This window comes from Pelmatolapia mariae, linkage group LG12 (assembly GCF_036321145.2).
Source record: "Pelmatolapia mariae isolate MD_Pm_ZW linkage group LG12, Pm_UMD_F_2, whole genome shotgun sequence".
In the NCBI taxonomy this organism is placed as follows: Eukaryota; Metazoa; Chordata; class Actinopteri; order Cichliformes; family Cichlidae; genus Pelmatolapia; species Pelmatolapia mariae.
Genome location: NC_086237.1, coordinates 14,867,837 through 14,890,369, shown reverse-complemented (window position 1 = coordinate 14,890,369; position 22,533 = coordinate 14,867,837). Strand labels below are relative to the sequence as shown.

Below are 22,533 nucleotides of genomic sequence, written 5' to 3'. Positions count from 1 at the left end.
AATATAGATTTTTAATCCATTACCAAATAAACTGCTCCACATTTTTGCAGTAGTACAGTATTGCCATGGAGGCTAACAGCAGTGACCCGAGCTGTAAGAGCAGGCTTTTAAAAAGCCTGAATGAGCCGTGCCGTGCTGCTGATTTTAGCCTGTTGCATGGAGACTGCAATCCAGGTGATGCATCAGCCAGTGGCAGGAAGCCAGAGGCAGACACGGGCACCAAGGTTGGTGCGGCTGATGGATGGAAGACCAGCAACAGCACTTGCCAAGCCATTCACACCGCCATAAATAACATGTTTACTGCTGGCTGTGGGCTCTCTGCACTTTCCAACATTTCTTCTGATGTCAGCAGCGCATTATCATATCTAATCAGACCTCAGCAACCCGTGTTAACTGGGTGGGAGATTGAAGTGGCCATCGTTCCATCTCTGTAAACATAATTTACATCACCAGCATAAAAATGTTGATATTTATAGAGCGCTTTATGGAGTAGAGTTCAAACGCTGAAAGCTCCGCTAGTTTGTTTATCAACAGCATTTTTATTTAATGTAATCCTTTTTTACGATGACATACGTGTTCTGCAACCCTTTTGTCAGAAGTTATATGGCAGCAAATGTAACCCCTGTTAAAGCATTTACAGTAGGAAACAAGTTCATCACATGAGAAGGTACGCACGGTGGGAGTCCATGACTGAAGCAAATTGTTCTGGATATTAACAAGCATGGCATACAACCAGAAATATTTACAGTTGTGACCATCCTTGAAGTTAAATGAAAAGACCATACATACACACACACACACACACACACACACACACACACACACACACCTGCTGGAAGGACATCCAATATACTGGGGGGGTTAACTCAGAACTGTGACACAGTGAGCAAGAAAAATGGCCATGTAATCGTTATCAATTTTTAAAATACCCTCATGGAACAACTGCCCCTAAAGACTAAAGTCAAAAATGGATCAAGCAGAAGCATCCTTGTACAAAATAAAGTACGTCAATTATGGTAATAAAAATAAGAATACAGTGTAAATATATATTTGTATTCATAAATTCCTAACTGTATGTACAAGATGATAATGAGTGGTGCAGTGGACCACGGTGCTGCACATCTCTCTGTAGTATCTTCTCTGATTTGGTCTGAAAAGCAGAGTGCTGCCCTTCACCTCTGATCAAACACACATTGACGAACAAATAAACCCAAACGTATAAAACCCCAACATAATCGGTCCCTTCGATCCTCCTGCCCGACTTCGGAATGCCCAGAGTGATGAGAAAAGTCAGTCTCTTTCTGGTGCTGTGAGCCAGTCCCGGTAATACAAAGTGCTCATGAACACAGTCACCAACAAGAAGTGGGAAATTGCTGCAATTTGCAGTTCATGTGATCCAAGCAAGCTCAACAAGGTGTCTCCGAGCTCCCTCTCCGCAAAGCACCAGTGGGTTTAAAAAAAATAATAATTTTTTTTTATTTTTTTTCTTCTTTTTAGCTTCATCTCTGGGAATATGGGGAGGAGTCCAACCCCGTGAGGCAGGGAGTGGAGAAAGTGTCAGTGTTGGTCTGAAAGAACAGGAGGTATTAGCGTTTCTTGATGGCTGCCCCATTGGAGTGAGGAGGGAACTTGGGCAGGCATGGCTCCTCCGCTCCGGCATCATGCGAGAAAACAGAGTCCTCTCCGGACGAGCAGGTGGAGCTCCGGGTGTCCGGGTAGCTGGGCGAATATTGGTCCAAAGGTACTGAAAGCTCCAAATACTCCTGCAGTAAGAGGGAGAAAAAAAAAATGAAGCATTGCACTTCCCAAAAAAAAAAAAAAAAAAGGCAGACATATCTGCTGCTTCTGTGCTTGCTGAGGAGAGGACCACTACTGACCTGGTTGGATGTCATGGCTAGAGCACGATCCAGGTCCTCTACTAGTTGTTTGAATGTGGGTCTCTGAGAAGGCACAGCATGCCAGCAATCCCTCATCATCATATACCTGTGGAAATCAGCAAAATATATACATTTTAAAAATGACACCGCTTGGTTTTATCGTTCTAGCCGTCTGTCATTTCTCCTTACATTCTTAAACTCTAAATCCGAGATTGAATTTTAAACCTTTTCAAGGACTGAAAATTCATTCAATTTAACTGAAACTCAGCTGCAGCTGACAGTCCATCGCAGCTGGACAGCATGTTTTAGCTGGAGATAATTGAGTCTTTAAGCGTTTCATTTCACCAGCACAGCAAAAGAATAAATAAAAAGTCACAAAGCATCATTGCAATCGGCACGCCAGGATTTTTCCGATATACAAAAACGTGGGTAAGGTAAATATAAATCCTAACTGTTTAAACCAAGCATGGAAAGTGTTAGAGGGTGTTTACTTTAAACAGCATTTCCCACACAATTACACTACATTTGTCCATTTATATGCACGGCTACATACACGCAAAAGGCGGCACTTTTGCGCCACTTTACCAAATACCAAACAGCATTGTTTCTGCTATGAATCAGTTCCACGTTCTGTGGGTTCTAGAAAAGCAGAATGTGGACTATTGTGACCAACAGTAGCTTATAGGGGTGGGGTTGTCTGTTCGATTGTGGGGAGAGATTCTAACTGGGTACTAAATGCATCCACCGGTAGGGAAACATGAGATGGGAAGGGCCAGTGCTTGCTGGTTAGCTATGACTGAAATTACAAAATAAGAGTGAGGGAATCATCCATTAAAAAATAATACTAATACTTATTATTACTGATAAAAATAAAAAATGCACTTGGGCGACTGTGGCAGGTATAGTCGCTGTGTGAGAGACTTGTTAGACAACACCCACCTTCCTGTACTAAAAGGCATTACTTATCAGTGGCTTTGACTTTTAAATGACAAAGCAAATTGGACAAAATGCAATGCAAACAACCCACAGCCCTCAGTCGCTACGCTACTGATACATGAATAATATGGATCAGATACAGCGTAGCTCAGATCCTTGTTACATTTATGGGCTATAATCTGGAAGAAGGTAGTGATTTTTATAGTTTAGATTTATTAATTTAAAGAAAATAAAATAAATGTGCCATTTCACATTTCCCTGTTTGGTTTACCTTTTCAAATATGAAAATGCTAGAAAAGTCTGCAGAACATTCTGGTTTTCTGTGTGTGGTGATTCCTTACAGCTCATGTGTACATGTTGAAGGCTTGTCCATACGGTGACCTTCCTTCAGCAGCTTGAACAGCTCTTCCACTGGAACGCCAGGATATGGAGAGCCTCCTAGTGTGAAGATCTCCCAAAGCAGCACCCCAAATGACCAGCTGCAGGAGGAAATAGGCGGGACTATTTTAGTTTTCTGCACAACTAAATGTTAACTTCACTTTCCATCAAGGTTGAATTAGCAGAGTATGGCACAAGATACTCACACATCACTTTGGTGTGTGTATATTCGGTCAAACAGAGCCTCTGGAGCCATCCACTTCACTGGCAAACGACCCTTTAGGAAACATATGCACATTACTTTGCCATTTAAAAAAACAAAAACAAAGGGTTCATATGTAAATAACATGAAACAAATAAGGCCACTCACATTGGTGGTCTTCTTATAATAGTCGATGTGGTGGATATCTCTTGCTAGGCCAAAGTCAGCTATTTTCATCACATTGTCATCAGTTACCAAAACATTGCGAGCTGCAAGGTCTCTGTGGATGCACTGCAATGATAAAAGTAGACAATAATACAATGAAATATTTTTAATAGATTTATTCATTTCTGAAAAGGTGAGCATTACTAGTCGTGGTTACCTTTTTGGAAGCCAAATACTCCATGCCCCGGGCCACTTGGTAAGCGAAGGACACCAGATCTTTGATAGACACATTCTCCACAGGAACTTGGTCAGGGTTGTAGCAGTACTCCATACCCGGTGGGCGGCGAGCTCGTAGATACTCTCGCAAGTTGCCCTTGGATGCATATTCAACTATCACATATAGAGGACCTAAAAATGATTGGATGAAATCCAAGCGCAAGTCAGATTTTATGCAGGGTCAGTTCATACAGCTTCCCTGTACAAGGAAACATAATCATTAAATTCATAAAACGATGCCATGCATTATTCAATTATAGATGAAGATTTCACAACAGAAATTAAAGCGACACTAATGACAGCAAGGGCAGTAAGGACAATAAACTACATGCGCAAGAGTGTGTATTTATAGCATGAGATAAGTTGAGTAAAATGAACAAAGAGCTTTGTGTAGCAGTGTGAAGGCAACAGAGCGATGTGCACAGCATGGTCATTAGAGACTAGTTTCCTTTAGTTTTTCGTCAGGGATGATTGGACAGAAATGACAGCAGCTGCGGTCGATTCAAACTGCGAGCTCGGAAGCTGGTGTCAGAATCATTTATGCATGCTTTTCTACACATCCCTCAGAGTAAGGTTCACAGCAACATTGTTATCTGAGGGGTGAGTGTGAGCAGAACAGGGCAGGTTGGCTGCAGCCCCCTAACTGGACCTACCATCCTGTGTGCAGGCTCCCAGCAGATTAATGATGTTCTTGTGCTTCCCAATGATCTTCATCATCTCCATCTCTGAAATAAGGTCTGACAAATCTTTCTCTGTTGCATCAGCTGTAAGATGAGGGAAATAAATTTCAATGATTAGTCCATGTTCTGTTAGTGAAAAGGCCAAAAAGGCCTCACAATAATCACCTTGCAAAGTATATACACCAACACTGGAGCTCGTAAGGAGTTGGCTGCCGCCTGTGAAACACTCCCTGGGGAAAAGCACTTACTAAAGTACGAGAGAATAAACAATACTTTCTCTGAATCTTCACTCTGCTGTGCAGTTTAAAGGAAACTATTTTATATAGGATGTAAAGGGTCCTAATAAATTTTTACTTCACTCTCCAATTTGTACAATGGCTGGAATCCAGTGGCAGAATCTGTTAATCACTTTGTTCAAGCCTTCTCATTCCTGTTGCCTGGAGTTGAGTTAAATTGATAACTCTACAGTGGAGAACTTATTCCAGTTTTGCAAATCACTCTCCTCAATCTACTGTGTACCCACTGAAGAACAATTTACTTACCTTTCAACATTTTGACTGCAACCTTGGTAATACGGTTTGGCTTTTCTTTGTCCAGACCAACCGCTTCCCCCATCACCACCTGGCCAAAGCATCCTTCTCCCAGTGGCTTCCCAAGAACAAGTCTACGGGGGGAGAAGAGGCACCAGACAGTTTTTAGCACACAGTGCAGTTTGCCTCCAAATCGACTGTGTGTGAGATAAACTCTTGCCTCAACTCTGAGGCCTGCAGTTTTAAGTGTGTTGCATAAGATTATCTTGACAGTAACTTTTTTTTGTCCATGTGAATGCAGCAACTTTACTTTACTCCATGTTCCTGATCTTTGAATGTTTAGCCCTAGACATACCTGTCCCGAGGAAGCTCCCAGCGAGGATCTTGCGGCAGCTCACACTCGGACACTCCAGACAACATCGGAGAGCCACTGGAAGAGAGGCGGGAGGGACGGACTAGCATCACTCCAGAGTGGATGGAAGAACTTGAGTCCACAGAAACCTGAGGTAAGAGACAGTGACATTACTCCTCTCACAGTGGAACCAACACTTTTAGGAGTTTTTATCCTGTTCTCTGCTATACAAACAAAAACAAACAAACAAACAAACAAAAAAAGGTGCCATGTAAAAACCACCCTTGTGGTCCAGGCATTGTGTACCATGCCAGGTCCAGAGTCTAAGCACTCCTTAAATAAATAAACTTACCTGATGTACAAGAATTCAAGGATCTACAATGAGCCTGAAAGCTCCATAAATACATTAAGTGTTAGGCTGGTACTGATAAAGGGGTACGGTGAAAATGTGCAATTAAGTCACAAACGTCAAACATAAACACTGAAAATCTTTGAATATAAATAAATAAATAAATAAATAAATAAAACAAATGGTGGTTAAGTATAAATATTCCAAACCCCCTATCTACTTTCTGTTACCTGTCTGCGCAGAGGGATGCTTTTGGCCAGCTTGTGGACGGCTAGCTGACTGTTGAAGTCACTCTTCTTTGAGGAGGTGGTGCGAATCTTGACAATAATTGCAATTGCAATCATAACGGCTATGAAAAAGAAGCCCACACAGTAGATGACCACCTCCAGGTAGGTGTGGCTGGCTGGAGAGTAGTGTGGGGGCGCTAGGTTTAAGGGGGCAGGGTGACAAGGAGCAGGGAGGGAAAAGGTCAGCTGTCATGAATAAACTGACTGCATACTCAAACACACCCATTCATCACAAATTAAAAACAAACAGTCTACTCAAACGCACACCCACCCACCAACCCACACACACACATGTCTATGTCTAAAAGTCAGAGGCTTACACACCAAGGCATATGGGAATTGAACGCCCCCAAGCTCAGGGTGTTACTTTAAATACTTTGTGTATTGAGGATATACCATAAACATGAAATTTCCCACTCGTGGGACTAATAAAGGTATCTTATCTTATCTTAAATTGCAGTGCAGAAATTTAGCTGGGAACCATTTTGTATTAATGACTATGTAAGAGTAACGGTGACAAAGACTCAGACTTTCACACAGAGTAGAGCACTTCACACATAATGTTTCAAAACTGCACATCATTTCTACATCAAAAAGTAAGTCTGTTTCTATTTGCAGGCCTAAAGCAGCAAACCACAAAGCATGAGCTCAGTGCGGTAATTTAACTGCTTCACTTGATCAATACAAAATGTATTTGTGACTTCATCTGTAATGCAATTTTTAACAGACTGTGTGTTGGTGCTGGTAATGCCAACTTTTTTACAGAAAAAAAAGAAAAAAAGAAAAGAAAAACATTGCAAATAAATAGATAAAAGGCAAAACTTAAAAACAAATTTTATGGTTCAGATCTTGTTTTTTTCCTCCCAAACTGTGAAAACACCAACGTTTAGTCATACCAGTAATAGGGGTGTAATGGATTCCAGTTTTAGTAGGAGAAAAAAACGGTTTGATCATACATTGGTTTGGAATGTAGCTTTATAGTTAGGAGCTGGATATTAGGGATATTTGTTCCAAGTTTGTTTTTCTTATAGTAGAAATTTCTAGGAGCCAAAACCTGGGCTTCAAACTGCTTGGGCTCTTTATATTTGGGGGGTATCCTTACTATGGTCACCTCAGGCATGCAGCTTTGGCTGATATTTGCAGAGGACAGCCAATCAAAATACAGCTGGCTTAAAATAATGGTGGCCTTTAAAGGGAGAGAAAGCTAAAATAGCTTGATTAAGGCAGAGGATGAACTCAGGGGCTACAGCATGAAAAGTTGCTCTAGTAGAATAAAAGAACAGAAATATAAATATAAAAATAAGGGCCAATTTAATGTCAGATTTTATTTTTTCAAAATAAGACAGCTTGCTCATAGTGGATATAATTTCTTGAAAGACTTACTCTAGTTTCCCATCGTCTACCCAAATTGCTTAATTTTGTATTTTAGATGAATATTTATATTCGGATAAGTTAAGAATTACCAATGAAAAATGCCTCCTCCTGCCTAGCTAGGAGGAGGAGGGGGAAACAAAAAAAACAAAACAAAACAAAAAAAAAAACACTCCAAATAATCTGTGCCATATGTTAAACCGTACATCTCAAACCAAAGATGCCATACCGACTGAAGTGTACAGTTACATCCCTAGCCAACACCAGCAACACAAGAGAGCTACACTTGTGTGAAGAAGTTGACTGACAAGCAGCTTGATAATTGGACAAATGCCCATTCCAGTCCTTAGGAATGAGACCATCCACTACAGCCAATTATCAAAACCAGCCGCTGTGCTCACAGCAGGAAATGACATCAGCAAAACATGTCATTTGTAGAGCTTGTCAAAGAAAATCAGCTTAACAGCAAACCAAATGCAAACACCAATTAAAGGGAAGAACAGAAGAGACAGTTTGAAGTGAAATCTTATCAGAGCTGCCAAACAACCCTTCTTTAAAAAATGTGATCATTAAATGTATTCCTGCCTGGAAGACAGAAAAAAAACCCCCAAAAAACCCAAACCTTTGGCCCTGGACAGTGCTTGGATTGTTTGGCATGTTCTGATATCATTTAAGAAACAGTAGAGCATGATTCATATTCGCCCATCTAAAGAATTTAGATGGAGCAGGAACCATGCTGAGCACAGAGAGAGAGCGAAGTTTTTTTAGTATTTGTAATGTGCCCTGGCTTCCCCCTACACTTTTACCAGAACTGGTAAAAATGTGAAGGTGGACAGCCAGGCTTGCGTTGAAAAAGGGAAGGAATGGGAATATAGAGGAGAGACAGAACCACTGATACCTTCAAAAACGGTCAACCATGCAGAGTGATGAGAGAACCCGATAGAATTGCCTGCCAAGCAGGTATACTCCCCAGCGTCATCAAAAGACACATTTCTCAGTTGAAGGACTTCCATTTCCTTGTCCGTGGTGTTAACGCCAGCGGTCTAGAAAATAACAAAGGAAGCACACCCAATAAGAGGCCCAAGAAGGAAAGGGGACCACGAGTAAAGGATTCTGAAAGCGAAAGTGGATGGAGGAGCGTTCTCCTCCTTGATCCAACACCATCTGCCCAAAAGGTAACACCTAAAGCCCCTGCAGAGGACTGCTCAGAGAGAGCCCTCCTGTATCTGTTAGTGGAAAGATGGTTATGTTAAGTTTGTACTGTGGAACCCCACACAGGGCCACACCATCACCACATCAAATACCTTAGTCTCATCTCTACATGCAAGAGATGGGCATGGAAACTCCACAGCAGAACAGACCACACTTACAATGTATTTATAGCCCTGTGTTGAATCCATGTTAAACTTATGTTATAGTTTACTTCGCTGCAGCAACATTGTGGGAATATATACCTGCTGACTGGTGCGACTGCTTTACTCTACAACTGCCAAAACTAGTGCTCAATTTGGCACTAATAAAAATAACAATGGTACTTTAACTGAAATTACTGCAGTATGGAAAGTCATCAGAACTGATTGCCAGATATAGCTACAGCCCATTACATATAGTCTGCTTCACAGCAGTATCTTGTTGCAGATCAATACGCTGTGTTTACAAAGTGCATTGCTGCCAAGCATACCAATCACAGATATTATGGACTACATTACCCCAACATGTAGTTACATTATGCGGCAGTGCATGCAGGATAACAATACGGTTTTCTACTACACTGCAGAGACAGCGTAGATTTAAAAGAGGACTATAAATCACACTACAAATTCACAATCACACAAACTATAAACATTTGGGGGTGGGGTGGGGAGGGGGTGAACCGTGTACAGAGGACTTTGAAGGGCAAGGGAGCGAGAGTAATGGAAGATGGCAAGAGAGGCCCTTATTAGGAGGGCATAGCACAGGATTGGGGCAAGAATGAGAATGGGTCCAACATAAACCTGAGACTAAACACTTTCAACTGTTCTGCTGGGAATTTTCCATAGCGTCATTTACAGTCAGGAGCACCAAGGATAGAGGAAGGGAGGGAGGAGAGAAACAGCTGAGGTTGTCTCAAGTTATGCGGGTCTAGTTTTTCCAGGTGGTCCTAGAAGCGCCTCCACTGTGTCGTCCCTGTGCTACAGCGTGGTGGTTACCTGTGGGTTCATATCTGATGACAGTCAGCCAGGCCGACTGACTGACCTCTCCTATATAATTGGACACTTTACATATATACTCTCCGCTCTCCTCCTCTGTCACATTGTAGAGGGTCAGCACCTGAGCGTCCGAGCTATTGACCCCAGAATGCTGGAAACAAAAACAAGTTATGTGCAACACAGAAGAAAAAGGAGGTCGACACAGGATATCTAAGGGGTTTGTGTGGGTTATTTCACAGTTAAAATGGCAAACAATAAAACTTCACAGACAGTTCTTAACAGTTATAGAAAATGACTGGAGGAAATAAAAAAGTATTACAGAAAGTAACATACAAATTACTCCACACTAAAGAACTTCACTTTTTATTTTTTAAGTGATGAATTTGGCCTGTTGCTTCAGGATGACAGACTAATCTCCTACCTTGAGGATGCGAACGTAAGGTAACCCATCTGGACCAGTACGGCTCCCATTGACCTCGATGTGTTTTAACCACTGAATGTGGGGCTGAGGGTCGCTGAACACCTTGCACTCAAACTCCACATCACTTCCTACTACTGCAGTGCGATTAGCTGGCAGGCCAGCCTGCAGGATGGGCCTGTGTGGAGAGCGCTCTGCAACAAAACCGGAAAAAACAGACAAATGTTACTTTTGACATTTGGTCATCAGTAAAGCAAGCGCATAATATAAAAAAGCTGTGTGTACAAAAATGTGACAGATTTTCAAACAAAAGCCAATAAAACTACTGTCACCTGCTTTATTACTGGAAGATGACTGGGACTGAAGGTTGCTCACTCATTTGGTTTGACGCTGTATTTTCAGGCTACACTTTCTAAATTACACACCATAATGGAGATTTAATGTGAGTGCATCCTCAGCTATATGCTGGTTGTGTAATTAATAAGAGTTATCAGGCAGGAAAGCAAGTTAAATGCCTCCTCTGGTGCAGTTACGGTGAAGTGAAATGTTCTTGCAGACCCATTTTGATGACTAATAACTCTCCAAAGTAAACTTGCAGGCCAAGAACCTGGCAGGATATCAGCTGTGGAGGATTTCCTTACCGAGACATCCATGGGGGACTTTGAAAGCACTTGTGACAGTGCTTTCTCCACACTGTGGAACAATCTTAATGTTCATCAGGCTCAGATGCCTGAGGCTAGGAAAAGCCCAGGGGACGCCGGTGGTAGAGGAAGTTGAACCATGATTTATAAAGCCCAATGGTGCAAGAGCGAGTCAAAGAGTAGGCCCTAGAGTAATCACTTCTCTCTTCTACTTGTACCCATCACTTCTGCCACAAGTAATGCCTGTTTTAGACTTCTGCAGGGAATATTTGTAGACCCTGCTGCCATTCATGAGTCCTATGATTATTTATTTATTTATTTTTTTATATTGAGACAACGATTGTTAAGTTTGCATGATCTCCTTGTGCCTGGTGGTTTGACGGACTGGGCAACGAGTCCAGGGAACACCCAATGTCAAGTGGAATACGCTCCAGATAAGTAGTTAGAAAACTAAGTGCTCACCAACTTCAGATTCACAAATGTTCAACAGGTGACTAAAACAACAATTGCAGTTTTACTGGAAAGTTACATACAATTAACAATTTCTACGAATCTTACCAACTACATCTAGCTGATAGGTGTGATTAATGCTGCCATACTTGTTTTCCACCACACAAGTATAGTTTCCCTTGTCAGAGGGCACTACAGATTCCATGATGATGGTCCACATATGGTCACGGACCTAAAAGTGATTTAGAGAAAAAAAAAGTTAGTATAATGTCTATACAATAGCACTTGATGGCTAAAATGTAAATCTGAAGGAAGTAGTAACTTTATGAGTCAGTAACTGAAACATTAGCTCTGGGTGGAGATTCTTTAATTTGCAGTAAATGCTTGATTTAGTTTCAGCCCACCATAAAATAGCTTAAAATAATGTGATATCCCACAATTTCTAAGATGTGACTTCAAAACTCAAATATTCAATAAAATGTTATTATTACAAATGAGGCAACAGAGATGTTTATCAGGAAAACATTCATCTGAATCCCCATCTGTTCTCTCCCAATATGAATGATCATAAATCACTTTTTTTTTTTTTGATTTTAAAGCAATAGCTAATAATGAGGTGTGATGTGATGATAATAAGATAACACTACACCCTCTTCCTGTGACAAAGTTTTAATGCAGCAGATCTTTGTCCTACCCAACAGCTGCCATTGGAAATGGTTATTTGCGTATATTTTTGCCCCAACATGTCTTATTAGCGCCAAATGATGTCTGGCTCCTTTTTTTCCTTAGACGTGTTATAATTTTTCTTCCATAAATCTGCCAAGACCGGCAGTGTGTGATTAGCCAACAAACCTCTAAGGCAATGGCAACATCAAACATGCATATATACAGACGGTTTCCCCTATTTAGCAAAAAAAAAACAAAAAAACAAAAAAACGTGGTGAGGGAGTCCAGCTGCCTGCTGCCAGATGTGTTGTGCTTGGGTTCATACACATGTGGTCTACATTATTTCCTCCCTCCTGCACGTCGCCATGCAGACGATATGAACAATAGAAGCCCGACCATAAAATTAAGAAGTGTGGGAGATATGGTAGACGTCCCCAATCGCAGATGCAGACCTTTGCACCTTGACTGAAAAAGAAAGGAAGAAAGGAGGGGGGAAAAAAAAAACCAAAACGCACAAAAAACCCAGCATGGCAGTCCTATGGTTAAATGTGCTGCCTGGCTAGGTGGGGGACTTGGGGTGGGGCTGACCATGGCAGCAGGCAGCTGAGAGGAAACTCCTAAATGTGTCCCAGCTGGAGAGGGAGATGTGCAAGGGAAGCACAAGACAAGGCTGGACTAGCCCACACCTTGATGGGAAGAGCAGATGTAGGACAGGAGGAGAGCTGTTTCTTAGTGTCTGAACATGCACACATTCCACACCTGTGAGGGAAACTGCCACTGAATGCAGTTATTCACAGAGAATCCAACACTGTAATCTAAAAAGGAACTGTAATCCCATAAAATTACAATTTACCATGAAAATATTTAAAATGAAGTCATACCAGTTAAGACATGTAATTAAATAATACCATAGTTTGTAATTAAAACTATTTTCAGTGATGTTTTATAAGAAGAACTTTTTTTTTTGCCAGTCTGAGATCATGATACCCAGAATTAGGACAGGCAATGTTTTCCTATATCCTAACGGATGTCTAGGATTCCCCACCTCAAAGTATTGCTATGACAAAAAGTTCCTATTGTAGCATAGGGTTTCATCCTGTATTGTTTATCGGGTCAAGATGTGAAAACCTGCCTCTCCTTTTTACTAGCAGAAAAAGCTTAAGTACAAGGGACGGGGTGGTGATCTAATGTGAAGATGATATCACTGAAAAAAATAAAAAAATCTCCATTTGTATTGAGTGAGTGTGGAGAAATTAAGAAATATTAAGGACTGTGTAGAGCAACATCGACATGAAATAGCTATTCACCAAATTCTTTAATTACTAACCTTGAACCCTCCAATACGATGGTCCCTTTTGAACTCCTTCCCATTCTTGTACCATTTCAAAGTTGGAGTTGGGTTGCCACTGGCCTGGCATTTAAACTTTACAGTTTTGCTGGCTGGAACGGCATGAAGCTTCTTTTCCATTTTTTCTGGATGAGCCCATTGTGGAGCCATTGCTAAGACAAATAAGGAGGAGAAAAAAAAAAAGTTAGCAGGAATTTTATTATTTGAAAAATTATCTAAAAATACTCTTGATACTCTTAATCCTAAATGATTTTTCTTGCCTCTGTTACACCACAATGTGCAAATTGCATTGGGAGATAAAGCTCTTGGAGACAAGAGTACAAAACAAGGTCAGCATGCTTGTCACGCTTCGAGGCTGCTGCATTCTTTGTGGGCAGAGCAAGCAGCAACAGCAGCAAAAAAATGAAGCCAGAGTGTCTTAATTACTCTATAGACAAATTGGAGGACATCTGAGGTTAACCGAGATTAGTCACCAGAGACTATTTTTTGTGTAAAAGCTGTCACTGAGGTAGTAAAAACCCTCTGATTCAGAGTGAAATCATTTGCCCAGATGTAACCCACACACGTGGCGGTACGATAATTGAATTTTAAAGCTCTCAAATCACTGACCATTTCAGGCGATTACTCATACGCTTGTGACTTTAGGTGAATCAGCAGTGACCATTTGTTGCAGCAGCATTAGCTACATAAAGAGCTCAGCACACTTACGCATCAGCTTTTGACTGCCCAGCAGTTTGTTTTCCTCCGATGAGGACTCTTCACCGTCGTCATCATCCTCAGATGAAGCCGAGATATGAACTATTAAGCGGGAAGTAATTTAAGAACAACTCAATTTATTCTTAATCACAACACTTCAGCAGCAATTAAACATTTATGTCACATTTATGAATTAACAGACAGAGGGAATGATGGGTGCAGTTTACACTAGACAAGGCATATGCCAAGTAGCATCAGTAAGTGGTGCAGTACAATTTCTTCACTTTGTTATAAAATCAGTTCTTTTTTTCTAAGTGATTTGATTGTAATTTTAATATATAGTATTAATATCATACATTGTAAAAGCATGTGAAAGTGCCATATGCAGAATAAACACCAGGGGTTCCTAATGAAGACACATAAGTCACACATACAGTCAAACGTCATCTGCTAGTCGTAGCAAATGAAACCTGGCTTTGTTGCTCTGTGACTCAATACTACATTTTACACTGTAGTAAAATGTAACAGCACAAAACTCTTGAAACAAAATATGCAAAAACATTAATTGCTTGCTGGTCATTTAGTAGTTTGGCGGATATGTCACAACAGCTATCACACCAAGGGGCATCATTCTATCGTTCTGCACAGAACAATGGTAACCTTACCTGTCACGTTGAAATAGATGCTGTGGTTGCCAAAGGTGGTGCATGTGTACAGGCCGGAGTCAGTAAGCTCCACAGACTCGATCTCCAGCTGGCCATTGCGGATACGTGTATGTTCTCCATCCACTACAGCCACATGGTCTTTGGTCCAGTTGACAGCATGGAGGTAGTCCTTGGCAGAGCAACTGAGATCGAGACGATCCCCAATGGAAATGGTGTACAGCTCGGCTTGCGTTTCCACAGATACTACAGAGGAATGAAGGAAGTTCTACTTAGCAGCTATACAACACTGTGTGACTTTATGCTTTCAGTCATTCAATCATACAGATTCATGAATAGAGGGGAAAAAACAAATAAAACTACTGTCACCTGAAACCCCCCAAATCCAATCAAAAACAATGGTTTATTTCGATTGGAAAAAATAAAATAAAATAATCAGCACGTCACAATAAGTAACATGTATTAGTATTTTAAAGCCCTCACAACAAAAAAAGACCATCTCTGTACTGTAAACTTCAGAAATACAACCAGTTGATTTTCTTCCATCATAGCATCTCCCCAACCGCTCTCCCAAAGTAAATTGCATCCCAGTCAAGGCCCTATCTTGAGGCAGGCAAGGAGCTACTTGGGAAGAGGAAGGTGAAATTCAATTAGAGGAATGAAGAGAGGGGAGGTGTCATGAAGCAAGGCACCTGAGCCCCCCTGTTCTAAATGACTACATAGTACACAAGGAGGAGGGAGGTAACCCAATTATGCTGACATGTTGTCCATCGTGTGGTGTTGTTTGTCTAGTTACAGAGGTAAAGCTCATCACTGACCAACGTACTTTAGAATCACACTTCCTGGCCAAAAGGTACACTAGCAAAATCAGCTAAGTGAAACAGCTAACTTTATTATTTGAGCCTCTCACATCCACAGACTCAGTAAATACCAATTTTTCAAAGCCTAAAATGATATCTTACCATCTTTCTTCATGTGAAACAATAAATTAAAATCATTAAGTTATTTAAATACTTTTAAATTCATGTAAATTGACTAATTGAATAACTGACCAATCACTGCATCTCTAATTAGCATCTCCTTCCATCTAAGGAAGAATAAAAGCTTAAACAGTGATCATACTTGTCCTGCTTTTCCATTTCCTACATAGTCCATTCCGCATTATGACAGAAACTGAATTATCCCAGAGTGGTGAAAGACCCCCGCCTCAAGACGTGATTATTCTACTCCTCTCAAAGCACACTGTTTTATAAACACTACCTACTCATCAAAACAGGAAGCACATCTACACCGAATAACCTCAGGACAACATCAGCTAACCTGACTAATCCCTCCCAGCATAACAACAAAGGACTCCAAACAATAAAGGGGAAGAGGGAGCAGAGAGAGCAGGCTAGTGAGCATGTGCACAGGAGCGAGCAAGAGAGGGCCTGCAGTGGCAGGTTCTAGTGCCAGTTGCTATGGTGACCCCACTTGGGCCTAGTTAAGGTATTTCCTGGATCACATATGTCTGACAGGCTCTTAATCCCAGCAGGAAAAGGGGCCAGGGGGTAGGATCAACTTTCTCCTCAAAAACAAAACTGAAGTGGGGAAAGCAGAGGAGAAATTTAGATTATGTCCACATTAAGCTCGTGCTAAATCTGAAAATGCTGTTTTCATGTGAGAACTATTAGCATTCACATTAGTCGCGTTTCCCCTACAGTAACGATGTAGCTGCTTCAGCCGGTTTCCACTGCATTGTGGGATCTAGACTCTCACAGTGACATAATAAAGTGCAGCTTTGACCATAATCCGATTGAGCGAACAAAAAACGATGCAAGTTAATGTAAGTGTAGATCTCAGAGAGCAAAACGCTAGTAGAGAGAACGAAGATAGTTGCTGCTTACGGAGCATATGTGGCAAATTACTGCGATGTAATTTATGAAAGCAGCAGTGAGCTGAATATTTGATCTTTTTTTTCTAAAATGCACTGCTTGTCCCCGATTTAGAGGAATTATGCCTCTTTTCCACTGGTACCTACTCAGTTCAGCTTGACTCAACTTTTAGCATTTTCTATTAGGGGTAGTTCCTGGTATCAGTTACTTATCAAGTACCTGCTCGTCCGAGGTTCCAAGCTAGCTGAGACTATCTGAAAATTTAACGCCAGACTTTATGCCACCAATTGGCTAGTCAATGGTGGCATGCACTCAACGAGTCATGTGAACGACCCAGAAGTAGCTAACTTTTTCCTTCTTCATAAACTGCCTAGTTTAGAAAATGACCTTTAACCCTCTTTACCCCATAACTAGTTTGTGTACACAATATATTTTAACAAAGACATTTAGCAATAAATCAGGAATAAAAATATGCTAACCAGCATTCATCTATTGAGGATAGGCTGTCAGATCACCATTTAGCTCATAATGCTGGGTGTAAAGCGTCCACAACTACTTATTCTGAAGGAGACTGTAAAACTTTGTGAAAGGAGACTGATACAAATCAATGAAATGAAGCTCACTCAAAAATGACAGAAACACTAAGGAGACTTGAGGATTTCCAGAACTTTTCCGTTGGTGTTGCATAATATTAGCTAAACAACATCTGGCTATAAACCATCTTGTTTTCAGCCATCTATACACAGGAAAGTCACATGTCTAACTTACTGAAAACTCAGCAACTGCAACATTGGAAAGAAGCACGTTTATGCATGTTTTCATGTGCTGGAGCCCTGCCTTAAGTGATTTGAGGTTGATCTGTAGAGACTCCTCTCTATAGTGACAAAACTGAACATGGACAAATAGCACTCTTTATCTTAAATAAACGGCATCATAGCAAGTATGTATTAGGGCACAGCTGACACGATCATTTCATAATTGGGACGTTGCCTGATAAAATCAACACAAATATGTGTTAATGATAGCAGCTACGCTTTACCACTGTCATTATCTAATGCCTGTCTGAGACCCAACATCACACAGTGCATTACTCTGCCAAGAGTCCACTGCACCTATGTTAAGTGTGCTCCTCTGCTTTTCAACCACAGCTCCTGTGTTTTACAAACAAATTTAATCACATTTTTCTGAAAAAGTATAAAGCCAGATTACAGACCAGAAACATGACATGTTAGGACGCTACAGTACTGATGCAATACAGATTTTATAATCCAGGTTATTGGCACCAGCTGTTTACCTGCTATAAATCTCAAATGGCGAGAGAGAAAAAAAGAAAAAAGAAAAGCATCTCTATAGATGCCGTATCCCCAGTCAGTTTAAATGAACGTTATGTGTGTATGCTCGTGCACCAAGAAACAAGCAGAAAGTTGTCTTTGATGTTTGAAAAATATTCAGTGTTGTAAACAGACAGATTTTGATGTTTAGGTTGTATAAAAGATTAAAGCTGAGGAAATTGTTTGATATGGACATAGTGATAGTGACCAGCTACAGCTTTGCACATGGACACAATGTTTCTGCACAGTGTGACGTTTCTGTCCCTGCCCTCCAAGCGGAGATGCCACTGATAAGACTGTCAACATCCCAGTTGTTAATGTGACTGCAGACATCGTAAAACACCCATAAAGCTGTAAAATTTACTCGTTTTATTGTAGGGCACGGTCAGGACAGTGCGTGCTTCTGTGACAACCATCTCAAAACTAATCATGTAACACGTTTTTAGCAAACGAACCCAGTCGTTTTCTAAAAATAAAGTCAGAGCCAACATTATTTTCTGTGTAAATGCCTTGCTGCCACATAGCTGAACTTCTATCACAAAATATCGTTTCAATTCTTCATGCAGAGGTAAGTACCTCTGGATTTGCAGATGTTTCATCTCAGTTAATCTGCCTGCAACTATGATTGGATTAAAAAGGATCAAGCGCCATAGTTTCAGAAAGCAACCCACCTGGAAAAGCCTTCCATGGGTTCTTTTACCCAACTGGAAAAATTGACTGACATCATTTAAAATCAGCTTAATTACACAAATCATGAAAGGAATTCTGGTCAAGAAGAACATAGCGAGAGGCGTTTAAACAAGGGGCGGAAAGCTCACTAGCCCGAACATGCAAAACTAACTAAAAGGGGCGAGTTGGCGCCAGTCTGTGGAACTTTCTCTGACTACAACATAGGAAGCAATATGCCGCGTGAATGACTTCTGGGATTTCCTGCTCTCACTGAAGTGATGGTTGAATGCAGGAAAGTCAGACTAGTTGAGGCTCTGCAGTGGCAGACAGAAATGGCTATGGTAAGTTTCCTCTGCTGATTTGACCACACCAGAGGGAAAGGGTGGGTGATGTAGAGAGGGAACTGATAAGAGACAATAGTAGCTCTGGCAGGAAGCAAAAGAATAGGACAATGCCCATTAGCAAGCTCCCAAAGAGTGAGTGTCCTTCCTTAAAGCACTCCAGTGGAGGACCTCTTCATTCTTAAATGAACCATTGGCAATCAGCATGGATTAACGGTGGGGGGCTACAAGGGTTACTGTGTGCAAAGCAAAGTTGGTGCAGTGTCATTCAAATTAGTTCAGCTACATTTAGCCTCATATTATGTCTTTAAAGGAGAAAAACACAAAAACCCAAGATCCCAAAAGAACCTTGCTATTTTCTGTGTTTTACTATTGTGTTGAAAGATTTTGCAGGGCTTTCCATTGCTCTAAAAGGGGCCTTTTGGGGGGTGACCATGCAAGACAGTGAGCATGGTTAGTCCATGTACAGTAAATGCAAGGAGGCTGTGTTCCCCCATTTGTAGGACTATTACTTTTCTCCTATATCACAGTTCTGTCTTTTATCAGTGGTTTGGATTTATAACTCCATTTTCCTTTAAAATAAAAAAAATAAAATCTCAGCCCTGGTTTCATAACTTTTCTTTTTTCCCCCCCATTGGAGAGATCTATTCATTTTCCTTTCATGCTTGACTGATTAACTAGACTACACAAGTTCTACATGATAAAACAGAATTGGGGTACATGCAGGCAAAAGAAAGACTAAAAGACTGACATGGTTGTTTTAGCATCTAATCCAAAACCATTATCACCAAACATCAGCAAAGAAGTCAAATGTTTTAGCTCAGAAAGAAAACTACAATTAAGAGATTGCCTTTGAAACCGCAGGGAAATTCCAGCACTGCCTCACGTTGGATTATAAAAGACTCCACGGGCGCCAACTTCACAGTTCAGGCCTTGAGAAAATAATGCAGCTTATCTAGCTTATCAAGTATATCATATCTTGTGGCTAAAATATAGTAGCTGTGAATGAGAGGGGGAACTTACTGCTAGAAGTCAAAAATTGTTATTTATGTCAGTGTTTTATATGCTCAGCACTTGCTAGAGAGGATATGACTGGCTTATTTTATATTCTCAATGAATAATTTGTTTCAGAAAATGGGGGTGGCTGAACCCTTTTTGGGGAGGCAAAAATTCCTCTTGGCAGGAAAAATAAAACAAACAAACAAACAAAAAAAAAAAAAAAAAAAAAAAAAAAAAAAAAAAAAAAACCACTATGAATTTACTCAGGTCAAAAGCAATTTCACAGAATCACTGCTTTCCTCAGACATTACCCTACAGAGGTAATGCCTGACATTAAGCTCAGATATTGTTTAACCTGCCAGCTCCCCAGTAGAAAGTGTGTGTGATGTCCATCTATAGCACAGCTGACAATCTGAAAAATTCACTGCTAGTGACTGGACAGCCACTGCGCGTGCTACACAGTCAGTACCCTCTCCTAAACCAATTCTAGTATTTCCAGTAGGTGTCTTGATGCATGCTCAATCCAGGTAAGTATTCCCAAAATTACTGTCTGGACGTAGCATTTTCAGTGGGAGAAACGTTTCGTCACTCATCCACTGAAAATGCTACGTCCAGATGAAAAGAATCAACTTTTGGGGTTTCCAGTAGATGCTGCATGTGAACTTAACTGCCCTGGCATTTTTCCCAACTTCATGTAATAAGAAAGCTCAAGTTTTTTTAAATCCCAATTGGGAGAGAGGAAAAAACAAAACAAAAAACAACAACAAACAAACAAACAAACAAACAAACAAACAAACAAAAAGAAAAAACCCCACACAAGCTGATCAAGATACAATACTGAATAGAAAAATTATTTATTACACTTCAGTCAAGTAATGAAGGCCACAAACATTTCTTATGTGAGGTTTAGGGTAAGTTGGACTGGGCTATTTAACCGTTACCATCTTTACATTGAAATTCCAGTTACCAAATCCAACTGTATTAAACAAATTGAGTGGTGCCAATTTTAAGTCCAGTTATTTAGTTACATAGTTATTTTCCCCTGCAAATCACACCATCCTAAATTTATCTGCATCACACACAGCAGTGCTCTATGGAAGAAAGCTGAATGAAGGTATACTTTTAGTCAGAACATTTTGTAAATGTTAGTACAGGTTTAATATTTTCCAACACAGCTTTATTCATGTTAGTTGTAATTGGCAGTTTCTAAACCAACCTAAATTGGTTAATGACACATGGATGGCAAAGCCTGGCAGGATTAGTGTATGCTAGTGGCTGTTGTGCTGTTTAAATCCAGCATTTGACCATGCTACTATTGTCTATATGAGCAAGAGGCATGTACATGAACAACCACGTGATCTTTTTGAGGCTTCTTAGTATGGAGCCAGATCATTTCTGAAACAGTACAATTGCTCTTTATTTAACAAAAAAATATATACACATTCAACTGAAAATGGTGCTAAGTGTGGAAGTAGCCTTAAACTTCCTGGGTGGACAGCAGTCTCAACAGAATACCTAAAAAGTCTGATATGAATGCAAAGCAACTTCACACGAAAACTGGTCTTTAGTCTTACTCTAGCGTCAGCAGAGCTTTGCTCCTCTGGGCTTTCATTTCTGTCTGAGAAGAGTCTTACTCAAGACTGTGGCAGCTCGTGTTTATAAAAGCTAAAGGGTCAGTGCTTTTCTACTCTGACAGACAGCACAAGATGGAGTCAAACAAATCCACAGAGAAAGACATAACTTCCGGACAGTGAACTGTCAGAAAGAGAGCGATTAAACAAACATTATAAGAAGATCCAAATGATTTTAAAGATAGTTTAAAAACATAAACAAAACAGTAAAAGTTGCTTCAAGTGCTCAAAATGAAGGAAAGTTTAAGTCCTTCACATGACCTCCTGAGAAATTCAAGGAACTTAGTTTGTTCAGGGAATACTCTATTCTTATGTGAACAACACCCAGCAAAACACAATAAGACAAACAATGGAGCATACGTTTAAAAAAAAAAAAAAAAAAAAAAAAAAAGAACATTTCCATATAACTATTTTGTTTCTCCACCCCAGACAAAAGGAATGCAACCAAATGCCTCTGCTGTGATTGTTCGTCGACAGCTGAAGCCATCCCTAACCCAGCAGGGAAACGGGAAGGGGGGGGGAGTCAACCAAACCCAAGCAAAAGTCAGTGGGTGAGCAAGAGGAAAAGCACTGAGGCGCATAGATAGTACCTGGCCATTTGGTGATCAGGAATGGGTGGAGTGTAAATGAAAGACAAACCCCCCCACACCCTGGTGGAAATTTATGGCTCACCTTGGAAGAAAAACATGCTCCCCCGAAAGCCCATCCTTGAGGAAGGGTTTCATGTAGCATAGCATCTTTTTTCAAAAACAGGCTAATTTATAGTTCCCTGGCAGTTAACTCCTCTTTCAGTGACAACAAATACCTTTTCATTACAAAGGAGGACTGCTAGGTAGTAGAGCTGCCCTTGGAATACAGATGGAAGTCATTTAGTCCTCACTGTCCCATTGCTAGCTTAAACATAGAAACACCAGGTTTATTTTAGGGCTTAAAACCCCAAAGAGACCCTTGTGCGTAATTACTTCCATTATAATGCTAGGCTTTATCATATTCTTTTGCTGCTCTCTACTTCCGACTTCAGAGTGTAAACATCCAAACCCATTTACCCACAAGTCGAGGCAGCTATTACACCGCTGGACTGTGTCCAAGAAACACATTTTTAAGGATTTGATTTCAGTGCCTCTTTCCCCTTTTCAGAACAGAGCTTGTGTAACCGCAAGACTGGGCTAAATTCTTCACAGAAAGTCTCATGGTAATAGTTTCCAGTTTAGATTG

General features: G+C 40.6%; 1 protein-coding gene across 3 annotated transcripts in view; it reads right to left on the bottom strand.

The window, feature by feature from the left end:
- Window positions 1–525: 525 nt before the first annotated feature.
- Window positions 526–22,533, bottom strand: part of fgfr1a (fibroblast growth factor receptor 1a) — a 32,133-nt gene continuing 10,125 nt past the window's right edge. For 2 of the 3 annotated variants that reach the window (XM_063490129.1, XM_063490130.2), the window contains 16 exons: window positions 14,477–14,719; window positions 13,824–13,913; window positions 13,095–13,267; window positions 11,210–11,333; window positions 10,014–10,204; window positions 8,302–8,446; window positions 5,976–6,169; window positions 5,400–5,545; window positions 5,057–5,178; window positions 4,488–4,598; window positions 3,776–3,966; window positions 3,562–3,684; window positions 3,398–3,468; window positions 3,155–3,292; window positions 1,878–1,983; window positions 526–1,763 (listed from right to left, as the gene is read on the bottom strand). In XM_063490129.1, coding sequence (XP_063346199.1) covers window positions 1,587–1,763; window positions 1,878–1,983; window positions 3,155–3,292; window positions 3,398–3,468; window positions 3,562–3,684; window positions 3,776–3,966; window positions 4,488–4,598; window positions 5,057–5,178; window positions 5,400–5,545; window positions 5,976–6,169; window positions 8,302–8,446; window positions 10,014–10,204; window positions 11,210–11,333; window positions 13,095–13,267; window positions 13,824–13,913; window positions 14,477–14,719 — 2,345 coding nt within the window. In that variant the 3' untranslated portion in view covers window positions 526–1,586. Of the gene's footprint in view, window positions 1,764–1,877; window positions 1,984–3,154; window positions 3,293–3,397; window positions 3,469–3,561; window positions 3,685–3,775; window positions 3,967–4,487; window positions 4,599–5,056; window positions 5,179–5,399; window positions 5,546–5,975; window positions 6,170–8,301; window positions 8,447–9,592; window positions 9,744–10,013; window positions 10,205–11,209; window positions 11,334–13,094; window positions 13,268–13,823; window positions 13,914–14,476; window positions 14,720–22,533 lie in introns of all 3 variants that reach the window. The other variant, XM_063490131.1, reaches the window with a different exon arrangement.